Source organism: Miniopterus schreibersii (assembly GCF_964146895.1).
Source record: "Miniopterus schreibersii genome assembly, chromosome: 5".
Taxonomy (NCBI): Eukaryota; Metazoa; Chordata; class Mammalia; order Chiroptera; family Miniopteridae; genus Miniopterus; species Miniopterus schreibersii.
Window position 1 is genome coordinate 49,011,497 of NC_138106.1, and position 23,388 is coordinate 49,034,884.

General features: G+C 36.3%; 1 protein-coding gene across 1 annotated transcript in view; it reads left to right on the top strand.

Annotated features, from left to right (window-relative positions):
• POLQ (DNA polymerase theta) overlaps positions 1-23,388 on the top strand; it is a 76,397-nt gene that overhangs the window by 16,186 nt on the left and 36,823 nt on the right. The window contains exons 8-15 of the mRNA XM_081139255.1: positions 2,042-2,188; positions 8,553-8,765; positions 11,144-11,286; positions 13,851-14,055; positions 14,402-14,544; positions 19,248-19,441; positions 20,328-20,452; positions 21,988-22,231. Coding sequence (XP_080995381.1) covers positions 2,042-2,188; positions 8,553-8,765; positions 11,144-11,286; positions 13,851-14,055; positions 14,402-14,544; positions 19,248-19,441; positions 20,328-20,452; positions 21,988-22,231 — 1,414 coding nt within the window. The remainder of the gene's footprint in view (positions 1-2,041; positions 2,189-8,552; positions 8,766-11,143; positions 11,287-13,850; positions 14,056-14,401; positions 14,545-19,247; positions 19,442-20,327; positions 20,453-21,987; positions 22,232-23,388) is intronic.

The window sequence follows — 23,388 nt, forward strand, 5'->3', positions numbered from 1 at the left end:
GCTTTACGAGTTTGATCTCCAAAGCCCCTAAATTATATATAAAACTTCACACACACACAATTCTTGGGGGAAAGCAGCTATATCTTTTTTTATATTTCTAAACTCTAAAAAGAATCACCCGTACATATACATATATAAAAATATATGTATATACAAATATATTTATATTTATTTTAAAATAAGCTTTATTGAGGTATAATTTATATATAATAAATGTACCCATTTGAAGTGTATAATTTAATCAGTTTAAACAAATGTATACACCTGTTTGACACCAACTATTATCAACATATAGAACATTTCTATCACCCTAAAATGTTCTCTTTTGCTTTTGTGCTGTTTCCTTCTATCCCCAGCCCCAGGCAACCATTGCATTGATCTGCTTTCTGTTATTCCAGATTAGTTGTGCCTTTTCTTAGAATTTCATGTAAATGAAGTCATGTAGTGTGCATGTGTCTTTTGTGTCTGTCTTCTTTCACTCAGCAAGATATTTTTAAGATTCATCTAGCGTGTTAAATTGTTACATTTTTTTATTGCTGAATGTATTGCTATAATCATTAGTATATATTTTTACTGATTTTACTACTGTATGGTCCCTTGAGGTCCAAGATAAGTGTTGGGAAGACAGAGACCAGTTCTGGTCACAGAATATTATAATATTTTATGACTTCATTATGCCAGTGGCATTATGAAGATGAGTGATGGATATCACAAGCCAAATTCCAACAAGTAAACTTTGCCTGAAGTTTGTATTGGGTAGGCTCCAGTCCAACATTATAATGTCTTTTCTAGTTCTCTCTTAATTGATACTTTCGGTACTCTGCCAACTTATATTCCTTATGATGTACCATGGAAACTTATATTTCTTAATAACTAGAAAAATTATTATTTTCTTTGCTTGAGGTCCTTTTATTTTGATTTGTAGCAGTGGTTCCCAAATCCTAGTGCTTGGACTAGAGCCTAGGCTATGATGAAATGCCAGAAAAGTAAAGGCCAGTTGCACATTTTTCATAAAGCTAAAATTCAAATTCTGAAATTATCCCTAGTAATTTTTTTAATGTTTAAGTGACTTTTCTTTTGAAATAAAGATACTGATCAATGATAATTTAAAATTTTTTAATCGTCCTCAGCATAATAAAACATTGGCAACCCTCTGTGGGTCCTCAAAATTTTAAGAAAAGTTAACCTAAAAAGTTAAAAAGTAAAAATATATTTTATGAGAAGTTTTACTAGTTCACAAATCCCAAACTGGGAGATTCTTTAACAAAACATAGTTCCTGCAGAAAGTTAAGGTTTTACTCAAGGAGAAGTTTACACAGAGGCAAAAACAGAAGATAATGTAATTAATTATCAAATTGGTGCCAAAGAAGCCAGAAATTTTTCACATAGAATTAGGCTCCTGGGTGATTCTGCTGGTTGGTGGGACACGCTTTGAGCAAAGGTTTTGATTTTTAGGCTCTATGTGGTAGTTATTGTCTATAATCCTCTTCTTCCTTCAGCTGGTTCCTTTGGTCTGCTCCTATGGGCTTGGTCTCACCCTAATACAGGGTTTCCTAAACTTTGGTGCGCTTTAGAATCTAATGGGAAGATTTAATTTTTTTTATTATTTTTTAAATCCTTATCTGAGGATATTTTTTCTATTGCTTTTTAGAGAGAGTGGAAGGGAGGGATAGAAAGAGAGAAACATTGATGTGAGATGTGAGAGAGACGCATTGATTGGTTGCCTCCCGTGTGTGCCCCGGCCTTAAGCCTGCAACCGAGGTATGTGCTGTTGGCTGGAATCAAACCTAGGACCCTTCAGTCTGCAGGCCGATGCTCTAACCACTGAGCAAAACCAGCTAGGGCACCTGGGGAGATTTTAAAATTCCTTATTTAGTGTCCAGGGGTGAGAGCCAGTATTTTGAAAAGGTGTTAAGGATTATTCTATGTAGTAGTTTCAGAACCATTGCCTTAGTGTTTAGCTTTGTAATGGCTCTGGCAGATACCACTTAAAGAGATCCAGACAGAGGTGAACAGTGTTGATAATGTTTTTGTGTGACAGGTTTGACAAGATCATCTGAACTTTCACCAGTGATGTTGGAACAAAAGGGCCTCCTAGAAGTGATTGATCAGCTAAAACATTCGCCTGCAGGACTGGACTCTGTATTACAAAAAACTGTACCATGGGGAGTAGCGTTTCATCATGCAGGTATCCATATTTATAATCTGTTATTAAGAAGCTCCTTCCCCAAGTCTCACAATTTCTTCATTTTTGTATTTACCTGCTTTGCTTTCTAGCTAACCACACTTTATACTCTTAGATTTCATTGTAAGAATTTGTGTGATGAAGATTAAGCAAGAGTAAAACAAACATGTTTAAGTTTACCTATCTGTATAGTAAACCTTACTTTCAGTAAATGGCTTGGTGTCACTTGTTTCAGGGATCCTTTACTGAATTCTTTGTATAGGCTCAGTGTTTTCTGGTGCAACACATTGCTGCCAATCAGAGTGTGTTTTCTGGAATCGTCTTCCACCCACAAATTTAATGCCTTTTCTATCTTAACTAAGCACTTATTACAACTGTGTCTGTAACTTTTGCAGTTTGAGGTGTGACAGCAAAACTAGCACACATTGTTTTTTCCTTTACAATTTCATGGATAGAAAACTCATTCTTACCATAGATGTTAGCAACCATAGCATACAGTCAACCACTGCTTAATGACAGTGATGCATTCTAAGAAATGTGTCATTAGACAATTTTGACCTTGTGCAAACATCACAGAGCGCACTTACACAAACCTAGGTGATACAGTCTACTACACACCTAGGCTATATGGTATAACCTATTGTTCCTAGGCTGTAAACCTGTATAGCATGTTACTGTACTGACTGACCATTGTAGGCAATTGTAACACTATTGTAAGTATTTGTATCTAAATATATCTAAACATAGAAAAGTATGCTATAAAAGTAAAAATAGTAAAAATATGTTATAAAAGATGAAAAATGGTACATTACCATGAATGGAACTTGCAGGACTAGAAGTTGCTCTGGGTGAGTCAGTGAGTGAGTGATGAGTGAATGTGAAGGCCTAGGATATTACTGTACACTATTGTAGACTTATAAACACTTTACACATGGGCTACACTAAATCTATAAAACAACATGAGATCAAATCAAGCCCGAGAGAAAATGACACAATCTAGAGAGGTAGTAAACACGAGATGTATGAGGCTGCTGCTGGAGTACTGTTTTACAGTAAACAGTTTTTGTAAGTAGAAAGAGAATATTCTAAAATAACAATGAAAACTATAGTATAGTAAATACATAAACCGGTAACATGGTCATTTATTATCCTTATCAAATATTATGTACTGTACATAATTGTATGTGCTATACTTTTATATGACTGACAGCGCAGTAGGTTTGTTTACACCAGCATCACCACAAACATGTGAGTAATGTGTTATACTATGACGTCACTAGGTGATAAGAATTTTTCAGCTCCATTTTAATTTCATGGGACCACCATCATATGTGTGGTCTGTTGTTGAATCAAAATGTCATTATGCAGCATGGGACTGTACAGTCTTTTTTCTTTCCTTATTAAGTGGAAAACTTTAACGTTTTCACTTAAAGGAACCACTTTATGTCTTCTCTTTGGCATTTCCAAATTACCATTACCAGTCTTGTGCTGTGGGGGTCATTATTAAGTAAAGAAAGGGTTATTTGAACACAAGCATTACTACACCAAGAGTCAATCTGATAATCTAGATGGCCACTAAGTGACTAACGGGCAGGTAGTGTATGCAGCATGGATACACTGGACAAAGGAATGCATCACATCCTAGGCAGGTAGGGGGACAGTGTGAGATTTCATCACCCTACTCAGAGCAGTACAATTTAAAATTTAAGAATTGTTTATTTTTGGAATTTTCCATTTAATATTTTCAGACCAAGGTTGACTGCAGACAACTGAAACCACAGAAAGCAAAACCACAGATAAGGGGGGACTATTGTACTTGCTACCCTAATTTTATGGCACTCTGTTTCCTTTTATTTCAAGGTGTATTGAAATATTCTTACACATGTATCAAACTCAGATTAATTTTAGAAATTGTCATATTGTGTTTTGAGAGGGCTAGAAGTATTTAAAAATCAAATAGGCTGCCAAGATTGCAAGGATTATGGTAGTCACTGAATTAATTTCTTACAGGGAGTGGTCATTCCATGATTATATGGGCTAAGGATATGATTATGAATATATAGTTTTGCCTGGCTAGCGTGGCTCAGCAGTTGAGCATCGACCTATGATCCAGGAGATCGTGGTTCAATTTCCAGTTAGGGCACATGCCCGGCTTGTGGGCTCAATACCCCCAGTAGGGGGTGTGCAGGAGGCAGCCAATCAATGACTCTCTTATCATTGATGTTTCTATTTCTCTCCCTCCCTCTCCTTTTCTCTCTCTCAAAAAAATAAAGACATATTTTAAAAAAAGAATACATAGTTTCTAAGATTAGTAATTTAACCTTTTCAATTTATTTAAAAATTTTATCATGCTATATATAAATAAAAATTTAAGTATATGTACATAGACATATGCACGCATGTATATACACAGTTGACCCTTGAACAGCATGGGTTTGAACTGTGTGGGTCCACTTATTTGCAGACTTTTCTCAATAAATATATTGTAAAATTTTTTTGAAATTTGCAACAATTTAAAAAACTCACAGATGCCATATGAACGGATGAAATACTGCCATTTGCAACAACATGGCTGGATCTTGAGATTATGCTAAGTGAAATAAGTTAGTCAGAAAAAGCTAAGAAGCATATGATTTCACTTATATGTGGGATATAAAACTGAAACTCATGGACACAAACAGCAGTGTGGTGGTTGCCAAAGGGAAGAGGATGAGGGGTGAAGGGGGTCCTAATGTATGGTGACGGAAGAAGATTTGACTTTGGGTGGTAGGCACACAGTGCAAAATACAGATCTTGTAACATAGAAACCCACACCTGAAACCTATATGATTATATTAACCAATGTCATCCCAATAAATTTAATTTAAAAAACCCCCACAAAATAAATAAATAAATAAATAAATAAATAAATAAATAAATAAATAAAACAAAAACCTCACAGATGAACTGCGTAGCTTAGAAATACATGTATCAAAAAAAAATTTTGAACAGGTATGTAATGAATGCATAAAATATATTTAGATATTAGTGTATTATAACACCATAAAAAAGTCTATTAGTCCATTTAATACCATAAAATATACACAGATCTATTATAAAAAATTAAAATTTACCAAAACTTGTGCACAGAAACACAGACCATGCATGGTGCCATTAGCAGTGGAAAGAAATGTAAAGATACTATGTTGTGCAGTTATGATAACTGCATAAACTTAACTGTAGTACTCTGTACTACTATAACAGTTTCTTAGCCACCTCCTGATGCTATTGTTCAAGGGCTGTGAGAAGCACTTAAAATGCCCTGTGGCACTAATCATTCCCTTGTGAGCAGTTTGTCTCTGCAGTAGATTGGGTATTGCAGTAAAAAGTGATCTTTCTTGGTTCTTGCATATTTTTCACGTGTTTAGTCAACACCGTAAACCTTGAATAACACCATGAAACCCATACAAAGTGCCTCTAGTGATGCTGGAAGCGCTCCTGAGGAGCAGAGAAAAGTCATGACATTACAAGACAAAGGTGAATTGCTTCAGCTGTACTGTGGATTGATATCTGCAGCTGCAGTTGCTCACCATTTCAAGATAAGTCCAGCATAAGGAACACTGTAAAGTAAAGAAGAGGAAATTTGTGAAGTTTTTCCCACAGCTGTGCCAGCAGGCATGAAAACCTTGCACTTTTTGCCAATTATCTTTTTATTTTGTATTGAAAATGCAGCTTTTATGTGGGTGCAGGATTGCTATAAGAAAGGCAGACCTATAGACTCTCATATGATTTAAGAAAAAATGAAGTCATTATATGACAACTTAAAGCAAAGGAAGGTGAAGGATCTAAAGCTGGAGAATTTAATGCTAGCAAAGGATGGCTTAATAATTTTAGAAAGAGGTTTGGCTGCAAAAATGTCAAGATAACAGGAGAATATATATTCATATAAGTTCTTTGGTTAATCTCTTCTTGGACGGCCTCCCCCATTCCGATTCATCAGTCTGTTCCATGTTTCCATGCCACTGGTTCTATTTTATTCACTGGGGTGGGGTGGGAACTAGGTGGAGGGGGGCAATGCGGGGGGGAAAGAGGGCATCTATAACACTCTCAACAATAAATATTAAAAAAATTAAAAAGATGCAGGATAAAAAAAAAAGATAATAGGAGAAGCAGCTTCTGCTGACCCAGACGCCACTAAAAGTTATTGAGGAGAAAGGATGTCTGCCTGAACAGGTTTTTAGTGCAACGAAAGTGCCCTATTCTGGAAAAGAATGCCACAAAGGACATTTATTAGTAAGGAAGAGAAACGAGCACCAGGATTTAAGACAGGAAGAAATAGGCTAACTCTACCATTTTGTGCAAACCTAGTCGGGTTTGTGATCAGGACTGCCCTTATCTATAAAGCTACTAACAACTGAGCCTTGAAGGGAAAAGATAAACACCAGCTGCCAGTCTTTTGGTTGTAATAAGAAGGCCTGGATAGTGAAACCCTTTTGGTGGATTGGTTTCATTGATGCTTTGTCCCTGAAGTCAGGACATACCTTGCCAGTAAGGAACTGCCTTTTAAAGTACTTTTGGTATTGGACAGTCCCTGGTCACCCAGAAACTCATGAGTCTAACACTGAATGTGTTGATGTAGTCTACTTGCCCCCAGACAAAATGCCTCTAATTCAATCTCTAGATCAGGGGGTGATAAGGACCTGCAAGGCTCACTACCCATTGTACTCTATGGAAAAGATTGTCAACGCTATGGAAGAGAACTCTGATAGGGAGAACATCATGAAAGTCTGGAAGGTTCACACCATTGAAGATGCCATTGTTACAGAAAATACCATGAAAGCCATCAAGTCTGAAACAATAAATTCCCACTGGAGAAAACTGTCCAGGTATTGTGCATGACTCCATAGGATTTATGACAGAGCCAATCATAGAAACCATGAAAGAGACTGTGAATACGGCAAAAAAGGTGGGCGAAGAAGGCTTTCAAGACACGGATCTTGAAGAAGACATGTTGATGGAGATGAGTGCTTTCAAACCAGAGCCAGAAGATGAAGACCATAGAAGAGGCAGTGCCGGAAATCAAATGGACGTTAGACAATCTGGCTGAAGGGTTCCAGTTATTCAAAAGTGCTTTTGGCTTCTTTTATAGCATGGACCCTTCTATGATGTGGGCACCGAAACTAATGCAAACAGTGGAAGAAGAAACATTTTTAGAGAAAAGAAAAAGCAAAAGAAGTCAGACAGAAATTACAGTGTATTTTTGTCAAGTTATGCTGAGTGCGCCTCCCTCTTTTATTTCCCCATTTACCTCCACCCTTTCTCCCGCCTCTGCCACCCCGAGACAACGAGACCAGCCCCGCCTCTTTCTCCTTCTCAGCCTACTCAATGTGAAGATGGTGAGATTGAAAACTTATGATGATCCACTTCCACCTAATGAATAGTAAATAATCATCATGCTATACAGTTAATAAACTTACCTGTTGTGTATGTGTGTGAGTGTCTTCATGTGAAAATATAACAACTGTGTGGCAGGAACTGTATGAGACATTTCTGTGTCATCATCATCACCTAAGTATTCATCATGTAGAACATCATGAGCAAGACTTGTATTGAATGATAGCCTGTCCTTACATAGGCATAAGGTGAGTGATATTTAATATAAAATTAATAATGTGTTTTCTTACTGTTTTATAACTGCTTTCAAAAATTACATCACTGTACAACATATCTTTGTGTATCAGCCTATCATCACAGGTAAGTGGTTTTTAAAACACTGTAACAATGTTTCCAATTCCTTTATTATGAATATGACTGTTACTCTATGCTATAAAAATTTTATAACTACTCATTTACTAGTGTGCAGGCGAGGCTGTCGTGAAGCCGTCATGTCGTTTATAGTAGATGGCCATCAAGCAATTGTATTGCTGCTGCTTCATTATCAAAGCATGAGTTGCTGTATCTGTAAATAAATATGAATTTCTTTTTCATATATTTCATTATTGATGTTCAGTGTTAGTAATACATATAATATCTACAGTATCATATAAGGCAATATTGATATAGGTACTGACAGACAATTCATCTTGTAAACAGATGATGTAAACTTACTGTATCAATATGGGACACTACTATAAATATTTCTCTTCCTTATCATTTTCTTAATATTTTCTTTTCTCTAACTTTATTAATACAGTATATAGTATATAGTACATATAACATACAAACTATGTATGAATTGACTATTATTAGCAAGGCTTTTAGTCAACAGTAGGAATTTGGGGGGAGTCAAAAGTTAAATACTGACTTTCCACTGTGTGTGTGAGGTCTGTGTCTGTAACCCTTGTGTTAAGGGCCGTCTGTGTATGTTATTGTAACTTCCTTTTTTTAGGTCTTACTTTTGAGGAGAGGGATATCATTGAAGGAGCCTTCCGTCAAGGTCAGATTCGGGTCTTGGCAGCAACTTCTACTCTTTCATCTGGGGTGAATTTACCTGCACGACGTGTAATTATTCGGACTCCCATTTTCAGTGGTCAAACTCTAGATATTCTTACTTACAAGCAGATGGTTGGTCGTGCTGGCAGAAAAGGAGTAGACACAGTAGGTGAGTTTGAATTTAATTTTAATAGCATTGCTGAAGGACAGTGTCATTCTACTTGCTGTGTTGCGTTTCTCATCAGGTTGTGTTTGTTATTCAATGCACTAATATCATCCTTTTGGATTTACTTAATACTTACAATGTAAGTTATTCTTCATATATTGTCAACCACTGATTTTTTACTAAAGAAGAATTAAGATTTTCTTTTGTATTATATCTAGAGTGAAATGATTCAGTGTTATGTTAATCAAGATGACTTATCACATTAGCTAGAATGTGGTTTTTAATTTCCAGTATAGTGTGCTATTTAGTGCTAATGAAGGGAGACATTTTCATGGGTATTAGTTCTGTTTAGGTCTAAGAGAGAGTTCAAATAGTGATGCTGAGAGCTAGGAAGCACTGTCACACTTTGGGAATAGGAACTTTACATACCGTCTTTTTCTCTCTAAATTGTGCTGGCTCTAAAGACAACCGTCTCAGTTTTTTACCTTGCATCAGCAAGTAATGATAATGTTACCAGAAGTCCAAACAAAAGTTTTGTCTTAAACAATGAGGAAGAGGCTTTTTTGAATTAAATACCAATATAACATTATTATTAGTAGTAGTAATACTATTATAGCATATATATTATTTCTAACCTCCTACATTATTCTGGGTGTGACTAAATTGTTATAAATCTTCTAACATTAAGGATATTTTGGAGGAACATTCTCTGTTTCTTTATCTTCTCTAGGATGTAGTTTATTGACTCCAATATTATACTAGATTTCAAATAAATAGGCAACAGTTCTGTGGCTATTGAAGAGAAATTTGGATATCCAGGAGAAAAGGGACAATCTTAATGGGAAAATAAGGGGGTTATTCTGGGCACAAAAAGCTAGATAGTATATTGAGGAAGTGACTTTTAGAATAACTTTACTTGTCATGTGAGGTCCCTAAATACAGTCGATCCTCAATATTGGTGGATCTCATATTTATGAATAAGCTTACTTACTAAAATTTATTCATAATCCCCAGAGCAGTGAAAAATTTGAGTCTCTGGAAGCACACATGACCCTCTACCTTCTTATGTTAGCTCTCACACTGTAAACAAACATTGTTTTCACGGTCAATTTAGTGCCACATTTTTGGGCTTTTTGGTAATTTGACTATTTAAAGTGACTCCAAGCATAGTGCTGGTATGCAGTTATCTAGTGTTCCTAAGTGCAAGAAGGCTGTGATGTGCCCTATAGAGAAAATAAGTGTGTTAAATAAGCTTTATTTAGCCATGAGATATAGTACTGTTGGCTGTGAGTTTAATGTCAATAAATCAGTAACATATTAAATAAGTCTCTTTAAACAGAAACACACCTAAAACAAGATTTTGTTGAAAATGTTGAGTGTAGGGTCTTGCAGGAAGCTAGCCCTGTATTTCCCTTAGGAGCAATGGTTCGATACTCCCTATCAGTGTTTGTGGCGACTGTAGAACATAACTACCACAAATAATAAGAATTGACTACAATTTATTGGTCACTGGATTAGTTTGAATATAAGTTCACTGCTATAAAAAAGGCCAACAATAACAGGTACCTAAACAAGGTAGAAGTTAATTTCTTCTCATATAACAGTACAATTTAAGTAATCTGGGGCTGATATGGTAACTCCAATGTCAGGGACCTAGTATTCTAGTTTGTTTTTCCATGTTCAGCAATATGCTTTCTATCCTGTGGTATAAGATGACTACTCCAGTCTGTCATCACATCTGCATTTTAACCATCCAGAAGGGGAAATGAGGAAGTAAGGAACACGTCCTGCACTTTTAAGAAGTTGCACATAGTCTTTCTCTTCATATACAGTTGGCCAGAACTTAGTCACATGGTTACATTTCCCAAATGCAAGGGAGACTTTAGAATGTAATCTTTAGCTGAGTGGCCATGTGCCCAACTGACACTTAGAGGTTTTATTTTTTTTAATTTAAAAAAAAAATTATTTTTTCATTACAGTCAACATTCAATATTATTTATATTAGCTTCAGGTGTACAGCATAATGATTAGGCAATTATATAATTTTCAAAGTGATTAAAAAGAAATTTATGTCCTGTTTCTAAACAAGTAGAAAGAAGGCTTTTTTTCTGTGTTTGCCCCTTCCTAGTTGCCTTCAGGTCAAAATAATCCTTAATATGAAAGAAGTGGCATCTTTTAGTGTGACGTGCATATTCTGATTCCCTTCAATCCAAAGTTTGGAAATTAAAAATATTAGCAGTAATTCTATGACTGTAACAGTCGCTATCATCTATTGTTGCCTTTAAAACAAGTAAGCCAATTAGGTTCTCTTTAGTAAGTATCTTATGGAGATGTGTTGAGATTATGCAAACATTTGATTTTGATTTTTTTTTTTGTTATAGGTGAGAGTATCTTAATTTGTAAGAACTCTGAGAAATCAAAAGGCATAGCTTTACTTCAGGGATCTCTAAAACCTGTTTGCAGCTGTCTGCGAAGACAAGGAGGGGAAGAAGTCACTGCAAGCATGATAAGAGCTATTCTGGAGGTAAGAGTCTTCACTAAATTACCACTTGCTCTTCTGTACCTATCATACAATGGTTTAACTTTAGTATGTGAAAAATCTTAGCTTGTATTTCTTTACAAGGTTATTTATAGCCTTCCCAAGTCTGAATCTCTTCTATTTTGTACAGTTATTTCCTGAAATTTAATATAGCTAGTGCTATAACAATCCATTTCAAAACAATGCATTAAAACCCAAATGCCAGATGGTTTTTATTTTTTATATATTGTTTATAATTTTCTAAATTAAAAATAAAGGTGACAAAAATGGACCCTAGTTCCTCCATCCAGATTATACCTGTTAACTTTAAAATAATATCAAATTATGCCCGGCGAGCATGGCTCAGCGGTTGAGCATTGACCTATGATACCCATGATCCAGGAGACTGAGGTTCTGTTCCCGGTCAGGGCACATGCTTGGGTTGCCGGCTCGATCCCCAGTGGAGGGTGTGTAGGAGGCAGCTGATCAATGACTCTCTCATCATTGATGTTTCTATCTCTGTCTCTCCCTCTCCCTTCCTCTCTCTGAAATCAATAAAGATATATTTTTAAAAAAATAATATCAAATTATAAATCCCATGATTGGAAGTTTCAAGCAATAAGGAAAGATTTAGTGTGAAAAATCAAACTTTCTGCTCAGAGTCCTCAAAGGTAACCTTTTAAAAATGTTTCATGTATTTATTCAGAAAAGTGTTCTATTCATATACCAGCATGTCTTGCTATTGACTTTAGTAGTGGTGCTGGGGGTACTGGTGCCTGTGCTCATACTCTTTCTTATTTCTCTCTATCTCTCAGTTAAAAAATAAAAATAAAGAAGTATTGATAACATAGGGTTGGTAAGGATGAAGAAAGTAGGCACTCTCATACACTGCTGAAACTCTTTTGGAGGATAACTTATTCATACCTACTAAGATTTAAAAAAATGCACACCACCATTTATCCAGCAGATTTACATCTAGGAATTTTACCTAGGAATTTATTTGTGAAATTATGTCAAATTAAATGTACGAGAACGTTTATTATAACATTATTGGTAATAAGAAAAAACTGGAAACAACCAAAATACCATTATTACTAAATAAATCTTGGAGAAACTGAGATAACTCTGTTTAGGATGATTTGGAATGCTTCCAACATGTATTAAGCGAAAGAAGGCAAGTGGCAAATCAGTACATATAATTGAACAGTTGTGGGAAAATGATATCCGCAAGACCCAATGGACTTCATCTTTTTCTACACCTATTCCCAAACCCTCTTCTGGGTAGGGAATATTCCATACTAGTGAAACCAGACAACAGTGGGTCCAGGCTGCCTGTCACCACTTGAGTCAATTAAGCAGAGACAGGGTTGAATCGTATTTGAATTAGAATAAATGAGCATTTATTCCAACATTGCTGGCAGTATGGGAGAGCAGTAATGGTCATCCATGAAAATCTGCTCTGCTGCCCTCCGCATAAGCCAGCTGCTTATACTGGGTAGAAGCACAAAGATTACATGGGAAAGTAGGAATTACAGGTATGGGGAAGTAGGCAAGGCAGGCTCCTCAGGGACTCCAGGATGGGTGCCTCCAGGACCAGATTCCAGGGAATGTGGGCTGGGGGTTGCAAAGGCCAGGTGCCTCTGGGATTCCATGATTTCAGGAACAAGGTGGTTGATCTTTCCCCAATGATGGGCAGTTCTTGGAAAAGGAGAATGGACCGCATTCCAAGGGTAATTCCCATGTCCTGGGGCGTACAACTCCCAGCCAGGTTAGAAAGTGCTTTTTGTTTGTTTGTTGTTGTTTTTAAAGTTGAGTTCTTTCAGTAGGACTTTAGATTCTTTTTTTTTCTTCCTCTTTTTTCTTTTTAAAAAATCTATCTTTATTGATTTCAGAGAGAGGAAGGGAGAGAGAGAGGGAGAGAGAGAGAGAGAAACACCAATGATGAAAGGTTGTCATTGGTCGGCTGCCTCCTGCACGCCCCCTCCTTGGGATTCAGTCCGCAACCTGGCATGTGCCCTGACCAGAATCGAACTGCTATCTCCTGGATCCTAGGTCAATGCTCAACCGCTCAGCCACGACCGGCCAGGCAGTGCTTTTTCTAATTAGAACAGAACAATCACAGTTAACAGAACATGATTAATATTTCTTAAAACTATAGCTAACATTCACCATCAACAGAGCATGATCAGCATCTCCGCCCCTAACACTAGCGTTTTTCTATGCCCACATATTTCAGAAGAAGGATGAGAAGAATTGGTTTGTTTGTTGGTCATGAGCCATCACAGCCTCCTTTATATATGTTGTTAGTTTCCACATTTCAGGTAGATAATGATTCACTTATTTTCCTTGATGAGAAAATGTTGTGTCTACTTTTCAGGAAAACTTTTCCTGTTGTCAGCAGATGTTATCTACATTTATAACAAATGATAATGGAAGAGTTAAAAAAGAGTCTCTACATTATAGATGCTGAGAATATTTTAAGAGAACAAAATCACTTCATTTCTTTTATATCATGAGGGTCTGCATGTCTTATTAAAAAGTTACAGAAAATTTCAAACCTCTTGTATCAGATAATAGTTGGTGGAGTGGCAAGTACATCACAAGATATGCAGACTTATGCTTCTTGCACATTTTTGGCTGCAAGTATGAAAGATGGGAAACAGGGAATTCAGAAAAATCAAGATCCTGTCCAACTTGGAGCAATTGAGTCCTGTGTAATGTGGCTACTAGAAAATGAGTTCATCCAGACTACTGAAGCTAGTGATGGAACAGAAGGTAAGGTAACTATGCTTTCTCAGTTTCAATTTACTCACTTTTTCATCTTTAGTGACTTAGAAGGTGTGTGACTGATTAGTAAGAGGAAATTGGTTCTTCAAGCAGTATAAAAGGAAACTGATTTTTCAATGCGTGTATCAACTCATTTTTAGCAAGTCAGTGTTGTATTCAGCAACATCAGATAATTAGCACAGAGCCTGCTTATAAAAAATTTATGCATTGGCCAAGAGTCTGTTTGTAAAATTTATCAGAGCCTAAAAGGTTAATTACAGAATACAAAAAGACAGTGTGTTGTTTTATTTTCAGCATCTGGTCCTTTATTTTCCCACCCCCTCACCCAAACCAGGAAAGGTGTATCATCCGACACATCTTGGTTCGGCAACTCTCTCTTCCTCACTTTCTCCAGCTGATACTTTAGATATTTTTGCTGATCTCCAAAGAGCAATGAAGGGCTTTGTTTTAGAGAATGATCTGCATATTGTCTATCTGGTAAGTTCTGTTTTCTTCACTGTCATATTGGTGAAAATGGGAAGAAATATGTATACATATGTATGTGTGTGTGTGTGTGTGTGTGTGTGTGTGTGTGTGTGTGTGTGTATACCTGTCTCTATCCCCTGCATGCCATTTCCACCGCCCTTCCTAGATAACTACTTTCACTAGTTTTTGGTGTATCTCTTTTGTGTTTCATTTTATAAATATTTGCAAATGCTTATATATATTGTTATTGTATTTCTTATACAAGGGATGATATATTATATACATTATTTTGTATTTTTCTCTTAATATATCTTGGAAATCACTTCATATCAGTTCATGGAGATTTTTTACCCTTTTTTTTATCCGTATAACTCCATCGTGGGTGTGGATATACCATTGTACCCAATCAGTTCTCTGTAGTTGGACTTTTGGGTTGTTTCCAATATTTTGTTATGGTAAATGATGCTGCAGGTAAAAAACTTTGGTGCATATCTTGTTTAGTTTTGACGGAGGAGCATCTTTGGAAAGACTCCCAGAAGTGCTGTTGCTGGGTACAGTGTAAAGGCGTATGTGATTTTGGTTTTGTTAAATTGCCTTCTATAGAGTTTGCATCATTTTCCAGTTTTACCAGTGCTTTGAAAGAGCGCTTATTTTCCCGTAAACTCATGAACAGAGTCTATTGTCAAGCTTTTGTATTTTGAGTGGTTTTAATTTACATTTTTTACTATGAATAAATTGAAACATTTTTTCCCATATATTTAAGGGCAATATGCTTTTCCCCCCTATGACTTGTCTGTGACTTAAACTCATTTTTTATTGTGATTTGGTCCTTTTCTTGAGTTGTAAAAGTCCTTTGATGTATGAGGGAGAGCAGTACTTTGTGGTATCAATTAGAAGTATTTTTCTCCTAGTTTTTCACTTGGCTTTTGACTTTGTTTATTGTTCGTATAGCATTTTTTACAAATGTAGCTGAATTTATGAAGTTTTGAATCAGAAGTATTTTTCTTACTCTTTTATCAGTTTTTCATAATGTCTGTCGTGACAGCTTCATTTATTAAAAGGTTAATTTACACACAATGACAAGTTTTTTCTACAGCTTTTATTTTTTAATTTTTCCTTCAATTTTTATCTTATGTACTAATTTGCTTTTGTATTTAGATATCTCTAATTTCCATTTGCTGTTGGGTATATTTCTGATTCCTTTGTTGATCTGACAACAGACCAATTTTACGAATTTGTACAGTAGTACCTCTGTTTTAATTAAAAGCGTTTATTGTATGTTTTATCTAGTAGAGCTAGTTGTGTTCATTGCTGTCCTTCTTCAGTGCTCACAGGTATTCTTGCTTGCTTACCTTTTAATATAATATCACTTAAAACTAACTAGATGTTTTCCTTGGTATTGTTAAATTTGCACATTAACATGGAGAGGAAATGACTGCCATCTTTTTCTTTTTTTTAAATGTTGATTGGCCTTATTAATAAAAACAGATGTTTCTCTATTTCTTTAAGCCTGTTTTTGGACTTTCAAGAGTATTCTGAAAATTTTCTCAGAGAATTTGATTATTAAAAAAAATAGCTTTGTTGCAATGCAATGCACATAGCATCTCATTTAAAGTGTACAAGTCAGTGATTTTTAGTATATTCAGGTTTGTGCAATCATCACCAATGTCTGACTTCAGAACATTTTATCACCCCAGAAGGAAACCTGTACCCATTAGCAGCCACTCCCCACTTTCTTCCAACCCCCTCATCCTTCCCTAGTCCTGGGCCACCACTAATACACGAATGTGCTTTCTGTTTCTATAGACTTTCCTATTCTAAAAATTTCATATAAATGAAATCATGTCGTATGTGGCCTTTCACTTAGCGTAATGTTTTCAAATTTCATGTTCCAGTATATATCAATTCTTAAGTCCTTTATATTGCAGAATAATAGTCCATCATGTGGATATACTACTTCTTTATCCATTCATCAATTGATGGATGTTTGGAATGTTCTCACTTTTTGGCTGTTGTGAATAACACTGCTGTGAACATTCACCTACAAGATTTTGTATGGACACATGTTTGCATTCTCTTGGATATTTCCATGTGAGTAGAATTGCTGGATCACATGGTAACTCCATTTTTAACATTTTTAAGGAGCTTCCAAACTCCTTAAAAGCAGCTGCATAATTTTACATTTCCACCAGCAATGTATAAGGGCTCCTATTCCTGCATATCCTCTCCAATAATTGTTTTAATCTGTCTTTTAAAATATAACCTTATGGGTGCAAAGTACTACCTCATTATAGTTTGGATTTGCATTTCCCCAAAGGCTAATGATGTTGAGCATCTTTTCATGAGTTTATTGACTATTTGAATATTATCCTCAGAAAAATATCTATTCAGACCCTTTGCCCATTTTTAAATTAGTTATTTTTTTATTATTGAGCTGTAAGAGTTCTTTATATATTCTGGATACAAGTCCCTTATTAGATATATAATTTGCAAATGCTTTCTCCCATTCTGTGGCTTGTCATTTTACATTTTAAAAAATGTGTTTTAATTTTTCTATCACCATTTATTCCCTCTGCCCTCTTCTACCTCCCCCACATCCCTCCCCACCACGATCGCCGCACTGTTGTCCAGTCCATGAATTCTTTCTCATTTTTTTTCTTCTTTTGCTTAATCCCTTCACTCCCTGCCCCAGCCAGAACTGTCTGCCTGCTCTTTATGAATTTGTCTCTATTTTGCGTAGTTCAGTTTGTTCATTAAATTCCACATATGAGTGAAATCATGGTACTTGTCTTTCTCTTACTGGCTTATTTCACTTAGCATAATGTTCTCCAGGTCCACCTATGCTGTTGCAAAGGGTAACATTTTCATCCCTTTTACAACTGAGTAGTATTCCATTGTGTAAATGTCCTACAGCTTTTTTATCCACTCATCTACTGATGGGCACGTGGGCTGCTTCCAAATCTTGGCTATTGTAAATAACACTGCAATGAACATAGGGGTGCGTATATTCTTTTGAATTAATGTTTTGGATTTCTTCAGATAAATTCCCAGAAGTGGAATCTCTGGGTCATAAAGCAGTTTCCTTTTTAATTTTTTGAGGTAACTCCATACTGCTTTACACAGTGGTGGCACCAGTCTTCATTCCCACTAACACTGCACAAGGGTTGTCTTTTCTCCACACCTATACCAACACTCGTTTGTTGATTTATTGATGATACACATCCTGACAGGAGTGAGGTGATATCTCATTGTGGTTTTAACTTGCCTTTATTTTAGAAAGATAGTTTTCCTTTACATAAGATTCTGGTTTGACAGTTTTTTTCTTTCAGCAGTTTTAATATGTCATTTCACTGCATTCTGGCCCCCATTGTTTTTGATGAGAAGTCAGTTCTTTTATTGGGTTTCCCTGGTATATAATAAGTTTTCTTTTGCTGCTTTCAAGATTTTCTCTATTTTTGGTTTCTTATATTTTAGACTATGATGTGTCTGGGTATGGATCCTTTTGCATTTACTCTACTTGGAGTTCACTTAATCTCTTAAGATATGTAGATTAATGCTTTTCATCAAATTTGGGAAGTTTTTAGCCATACTTTCTTCAAACTTTTTTTGGTTCCTTTCTGTTTTCTTCTGGTACTTTCATTATGCATGTGTTGGTGCACTTAATGCTTCCCACATTTCTCTTAGGCTTTGTTCATTTTCCTCCCTTTTTCTTTCCTTTCAGATTTCATCATCTCTATTAATATACCTTCATGTTAGCTGATTCTGCCAGCTTACATATGCTGTTGAGCTCTATAGTGAATTAGTTCAATTATTGTACTTTTCAACTCCAGAATTTCTATTTATTTCTTTTTAAAAATCATATCTTTCTCTTTACTCATTGTCTACTTAATGAGACATTGTCATTAGACCTTCCTTTATTTCATTAAGCCTGGTTTTCTTTGTTCTTTGACCAAAATTATAATGTCTGCTTTGAAGTCTTTGTCTGATATTTCCAACATCTGGAACCTCTCAAAGGTGTTTCTTTTGCCTGCTTTTTTCCTGTGTTTGGTACATACTTTTCTGTTTCTTTACATGTCTCATAGGTTTTCTTTTCTTGCTGAACCCAGGACACTTTATTTCAATTTTTTAAAAAAACATGTCTTTATTGATTTCAGAGAAAGGAAGAGAGATAGAAACATCAATGATGAGAGAGTCATCATTGATCTACTGCCTCCTGCATGCCCCTCACTGGGGATCGAGCCCTCAACCCAGGCATGTGCCCTGACCGGGAATCAAACAGCGATCTCCTGGATCACAGGTTGATGCTCAACCACTGAGCCATGTCTGGCCAGGCAAACCCAGGACACTTTAGATAATATATTGTAGCAGGTGTGGATATTGATTCCTCCTTCCCTTCACTCTTTTTATTTTCCTGATTCTTTCTTAGAGAGCATATAAAATACTTAAGATGCTTAACATCAGAATATTGAGATTAAAAGTGTCTGTGATTAAAGTTCTTGGAGTCTGTAAAATCTAGTTTGTATACTTAGTGGTCTCTTTTTCTCTTGGCTGTGGGTTGTTTATGAATAAATGAAGTTTCCATATAAATGAGGTATTATCACATTTACAAATTTTTTTAAATTCTGAGGCTTTTGTTTTTAATATGATATTTACATTTACTTGTTCCTTTTGTAATGCAATAGTTTTAGCTAATGAATGATGCTTCTTCCCTTTAGGTTACACCTATGTTTGAGGATTGGACTACTATTGATTGGTATCGGTTTTTCTGTTTATGGGAGAAGTTGCCAACTTCTATGAAACGGGTGGCAGAGCTAGTGGGAGTTGAAGAAGGGTTCTTGGCTCGCTGTGTGAAGGGAAAAGTAGTAGCCAGAACTGAGAGACAACACCGACAAATGGCCATCCATAAAAGGTAAATATCAAGGAGCCTGGACTACTTAGTATTTAAGACGGCATTAGATATGCAGTAGTTGTCCAGTTTATTTTAGTCACTTTCATTGTCATTAAAGTCAAAGTTTCGGCTGCATATAGTAAAATTTTTCAATTTACTGTATTTACTGAATTTATTAATATATTAGTTTGTTCTTTGTAGTTTAGAAGCTGTTATATATGAAGACATTTTATGATAGAGCATTCAATTACTTCTCCTCCTTAAAGAAAATGTGAGTCAGGATGCTTTAAGGAAAGGAAGGATGCTCCTAACAGCCTTAGAAATGATTCCTTACCAGTAGGGAAGAGCCAATTAAAAGATTCAGCTGGGGAAACTGCATAGGCTTTTAGCTTTTTTGAAATATAATACAATTATTTTTTCTTAAAGCATTAGTCTCTAGTATGTTATTTACAATATAGTCAAGTATAAACTTTGTAAGGGTTTATATACTTGAATTATTTCTGGTACTGTTGCCTTTCAAATAAAAACTGTTCTTTATACTCAAATTCTGTTATTTTATTGAAATATGATTAAATGATCATATAACTGTGTATCAAGTGTTGTTTTAAATTTCTGTGCTATTACAAGAACCAAGTCTTATTTCTTGAAATTAGTTAGCAGTATTGAAACACGAAGGATACCTTTTTGTTATGCAGATATTAAGTTCTATGCTATAGTACTAATATATGTCAGAATTTACAAACATTGAGCTCAATATTTGTCAAATAATCCTATATCTTATTAGCAATCTTCTCAGAGTGCAAACCTTCTCTTGCCTTTTTGGTTCTTACTTGTTTTGCAATATACATTGTACCTTCATAGTAGACATAGTGATCTCTCATCATACTTTTGGTGATTTACTTTCCAGGTTTTTTACCAGTCTTGTATTATTAGATTTAATCAGTGAAGTTCCCTTAAAGGAAATTAATCGGAAATATGGATGCAATCGTGGGCAGATTCAGTCTTTACAACAGTCAGCTGCTGTTTACGCAGGTGAGTTAAACAAGGACTTCCACATTTATTTAAGACTGTGGTTTGAGGTCAAGTTGAGATTACTTTTTTTTTTTTTTTCAAATTCCTTTTGATTGTAGTCTTCTCTGAAAGTGAGGGGATCGCCCTAGCGGGTTTGGCTTAGTGGTTAGATGATAGGTCCAAGGACTGAAGGGTCCCAGGTTTGATTCCAGCCAAGAGCATGTACCTCAGTTGTAGGCTCCATCCCACGTCCCTGGTCAGGGCGAGTGCGGGAGGCAACCAATTGATGTTTCTCTCTCTCTCTCCCCCTCCCTCTCTCTCTCCCTCCTTCCGTCCCACCCTTCCACTCTCTCTGAAAAGCAATGGAAAAAATATCCTCAGGTGAGGATCAAAAAAAAAAAGTGAAGGGATCATGTCAAGCCATAATTTTTGTAGTCTGTAACATCATCAGGACACCTTTGTTTCCTGTTTTTTCCCTTTTTTATTTTTCCTGTTGCCTGTTTCAAGAAGAAACAGATGCGAAGTTCTCAGTGATCTCCCTTTTTTAAATCTAGTTACTGATTAATACTTGCTATCGAGGAGGATGTCTATGGAGGGGTTTCTGGATTTCTGCCTGACCTAAATTATTACCTCTTCTTTAAGGAAACTGTAATCTTGCTTAATAAAATTAAACCCATATTCTATAAGCTAGGCAAACGGGGAAGTTATGGGTCTGATTTTACTAAGACATCCTTACAATTCCTTAGGAAGGAAACCCTGGGCTGCTGGAGGGTGTGAGTATTGTGAAGGTGTGTACATGTGAAAGAGTACTGCAGAAGGATGGGGGTGGGGTGGTAAGAAAGGAGAGACTCACCCTTCAACTCACTGGCATCAAAGATCACAGATTGCCTCTAGGGTTAATGTTCTCATAGGGAAGTGATTTTCTTAATGACTTGGCCCTTGGCTGCTCTGGCCTCTTTATTTCAAGAGTGTCTAGCCATTGAGCTGGGCAACCTTTCTTTGAAGAAAATATAAATGGGAGCTTCACTTTTTAAAGTTTTCTCAGTACTTGAATATTTAAATCAGCTCTCTTATTTTCTTCTAGGTGGAAAGAGTCCCTTATCTGCTTTTAAGAGTTCTTTCTTCCTTAAAAAAAAAAAAAGGAAGAGAGAGTGAAAGAGAGGAATGAACTAGGGTGAGGGCTTTTTGTTTTGTGGTTATGTGCTCTGCCTTAGTGTTTTTCAAATGTCAAGTACATGATTCAGAATAAATGAGCCCGCCCTGGCCCGTGTGGCTTAGTTGGTTGGTGTGTCATGCCGTATAACAAAAGGTGGCAGGCTCTATTCCCTATCAGGGCACATACCCAGGTTGCAGGTTTGATCCCTCATCCGGGCATGTGCAGTATGCAACTGATTGATGTTTCTCTCTCACATCAATGTTAACTTACACCTTGGACCTGTTAAACTTTACAACTCTCCAGGAAAAAAGGAAACAATGAAACAAAAGTATATCTAAAGAAATAGAGTATTGATCTATAAAGAATTTTTAATTCAATAAGTATTCTGTGCATATTCCAGGGATGATTACAGTGTTTTCCAACCGCCTAGGCTGGCACAACATGGAACTACTGCTTTCCCAATTTCAGAAGCGTCTTACATTTGGCATCCAGAGGGAGCTGTGTGACCTTATCCGGGTGTCCTTACTTAATGCCCAGAGAGCCAGGTTCCTCTATGCTTCCGGCTTTCTTACTGTGGCAGATCTTGCCAGGGCAAATATTGCTGAGCTAGAGACTGTTCTGAAAAATGCTGTGCCTTTTAAAAGGTAAGAGAGTCCCTCTGTAGAGAGTTATTAAATTGAAAAATCATGTCAATTTGTATATAATAGATACTGTATTAAAATATTTTTCTCTTTGATAATATGACATATTTGGTATAAGTGGAAGAAAATGTGGCTGCTTTTTCCCCTTTAGGATTACTTTTCATTTTTTATACTTTTAAAATATTTCATGACTTAAAAGACATTTCTGAAAGTATCATAATCCTCCCCTAGAAAGACTGAGTAAAGGTAAGTTGCCAGTGCTTTCTGCTTTGATGGATTTAGATTTTCAAAATATATCCAGGGCTCATCTTAGATTTTCTTTAGGCAAGAGCACTTTATGTTATTTATTTATTTTTTAAAATATGTTTTTATTGATTTCAGAGAGGGAGAAAGAGATAGAAACATCAATGATGAGAGAAAGTCATTGATTGGCTAACTCCTGCCCGCCCCCTACTGGGGATCAAGCCCATAACCCGGGATGTGCCCTGATCGGGAATCGAACCGTGACTTCCTGGTTCAGTGGATGCTTAACCACTGAGCCTCACCGACTGGGCAGGCTAGAGCACTTTAAAATATACTGCTCTTGAATATTCTTTGGAACATTAGTCCCTCAAAGCAATTGTGAGAAGAGGATTCCTTGACTGTTGTGCATATGTGCATAACCAATTTATTAAATGGACTGGACTCAGCATATAATCAAGGAATAGCTTAAATATTTTCTCAACCACTGTTCTTTGAACTCACTCTTATATGAAACCTCAGCCAGATCCTATTGCTATTTAGGCAATTATAGGTTTTAACAGTTTTATTTTCAGGTATTAAAAATTTGTTCTAAATTTATAAAAGGGTCAGTCTCATTTTCAGTTCAATGTTTCATCCCTCACACTCAGTTTAGGTCTGACACAGGCTCTGAAACTTGTAATATGTGTGGGAAGGGATAGGGGATAATCAAAGGAGCAGCCTCGCTATCCCCCAGTGCCACCTCACATTATGACTCTGCTCTCTGCATTCCCCCCTGCCCCCCCAGCTATGGCTCCTGTGGGACCCTGGTGCCACATATGCTGTACCCAGCATGGCTGTGGGGGTGTAGCTACCTCTACCTAGATTTTGAATGATGGAATTGCCTGGAGTCTTAGGAATGCAACCCAGGGAGAAAACTG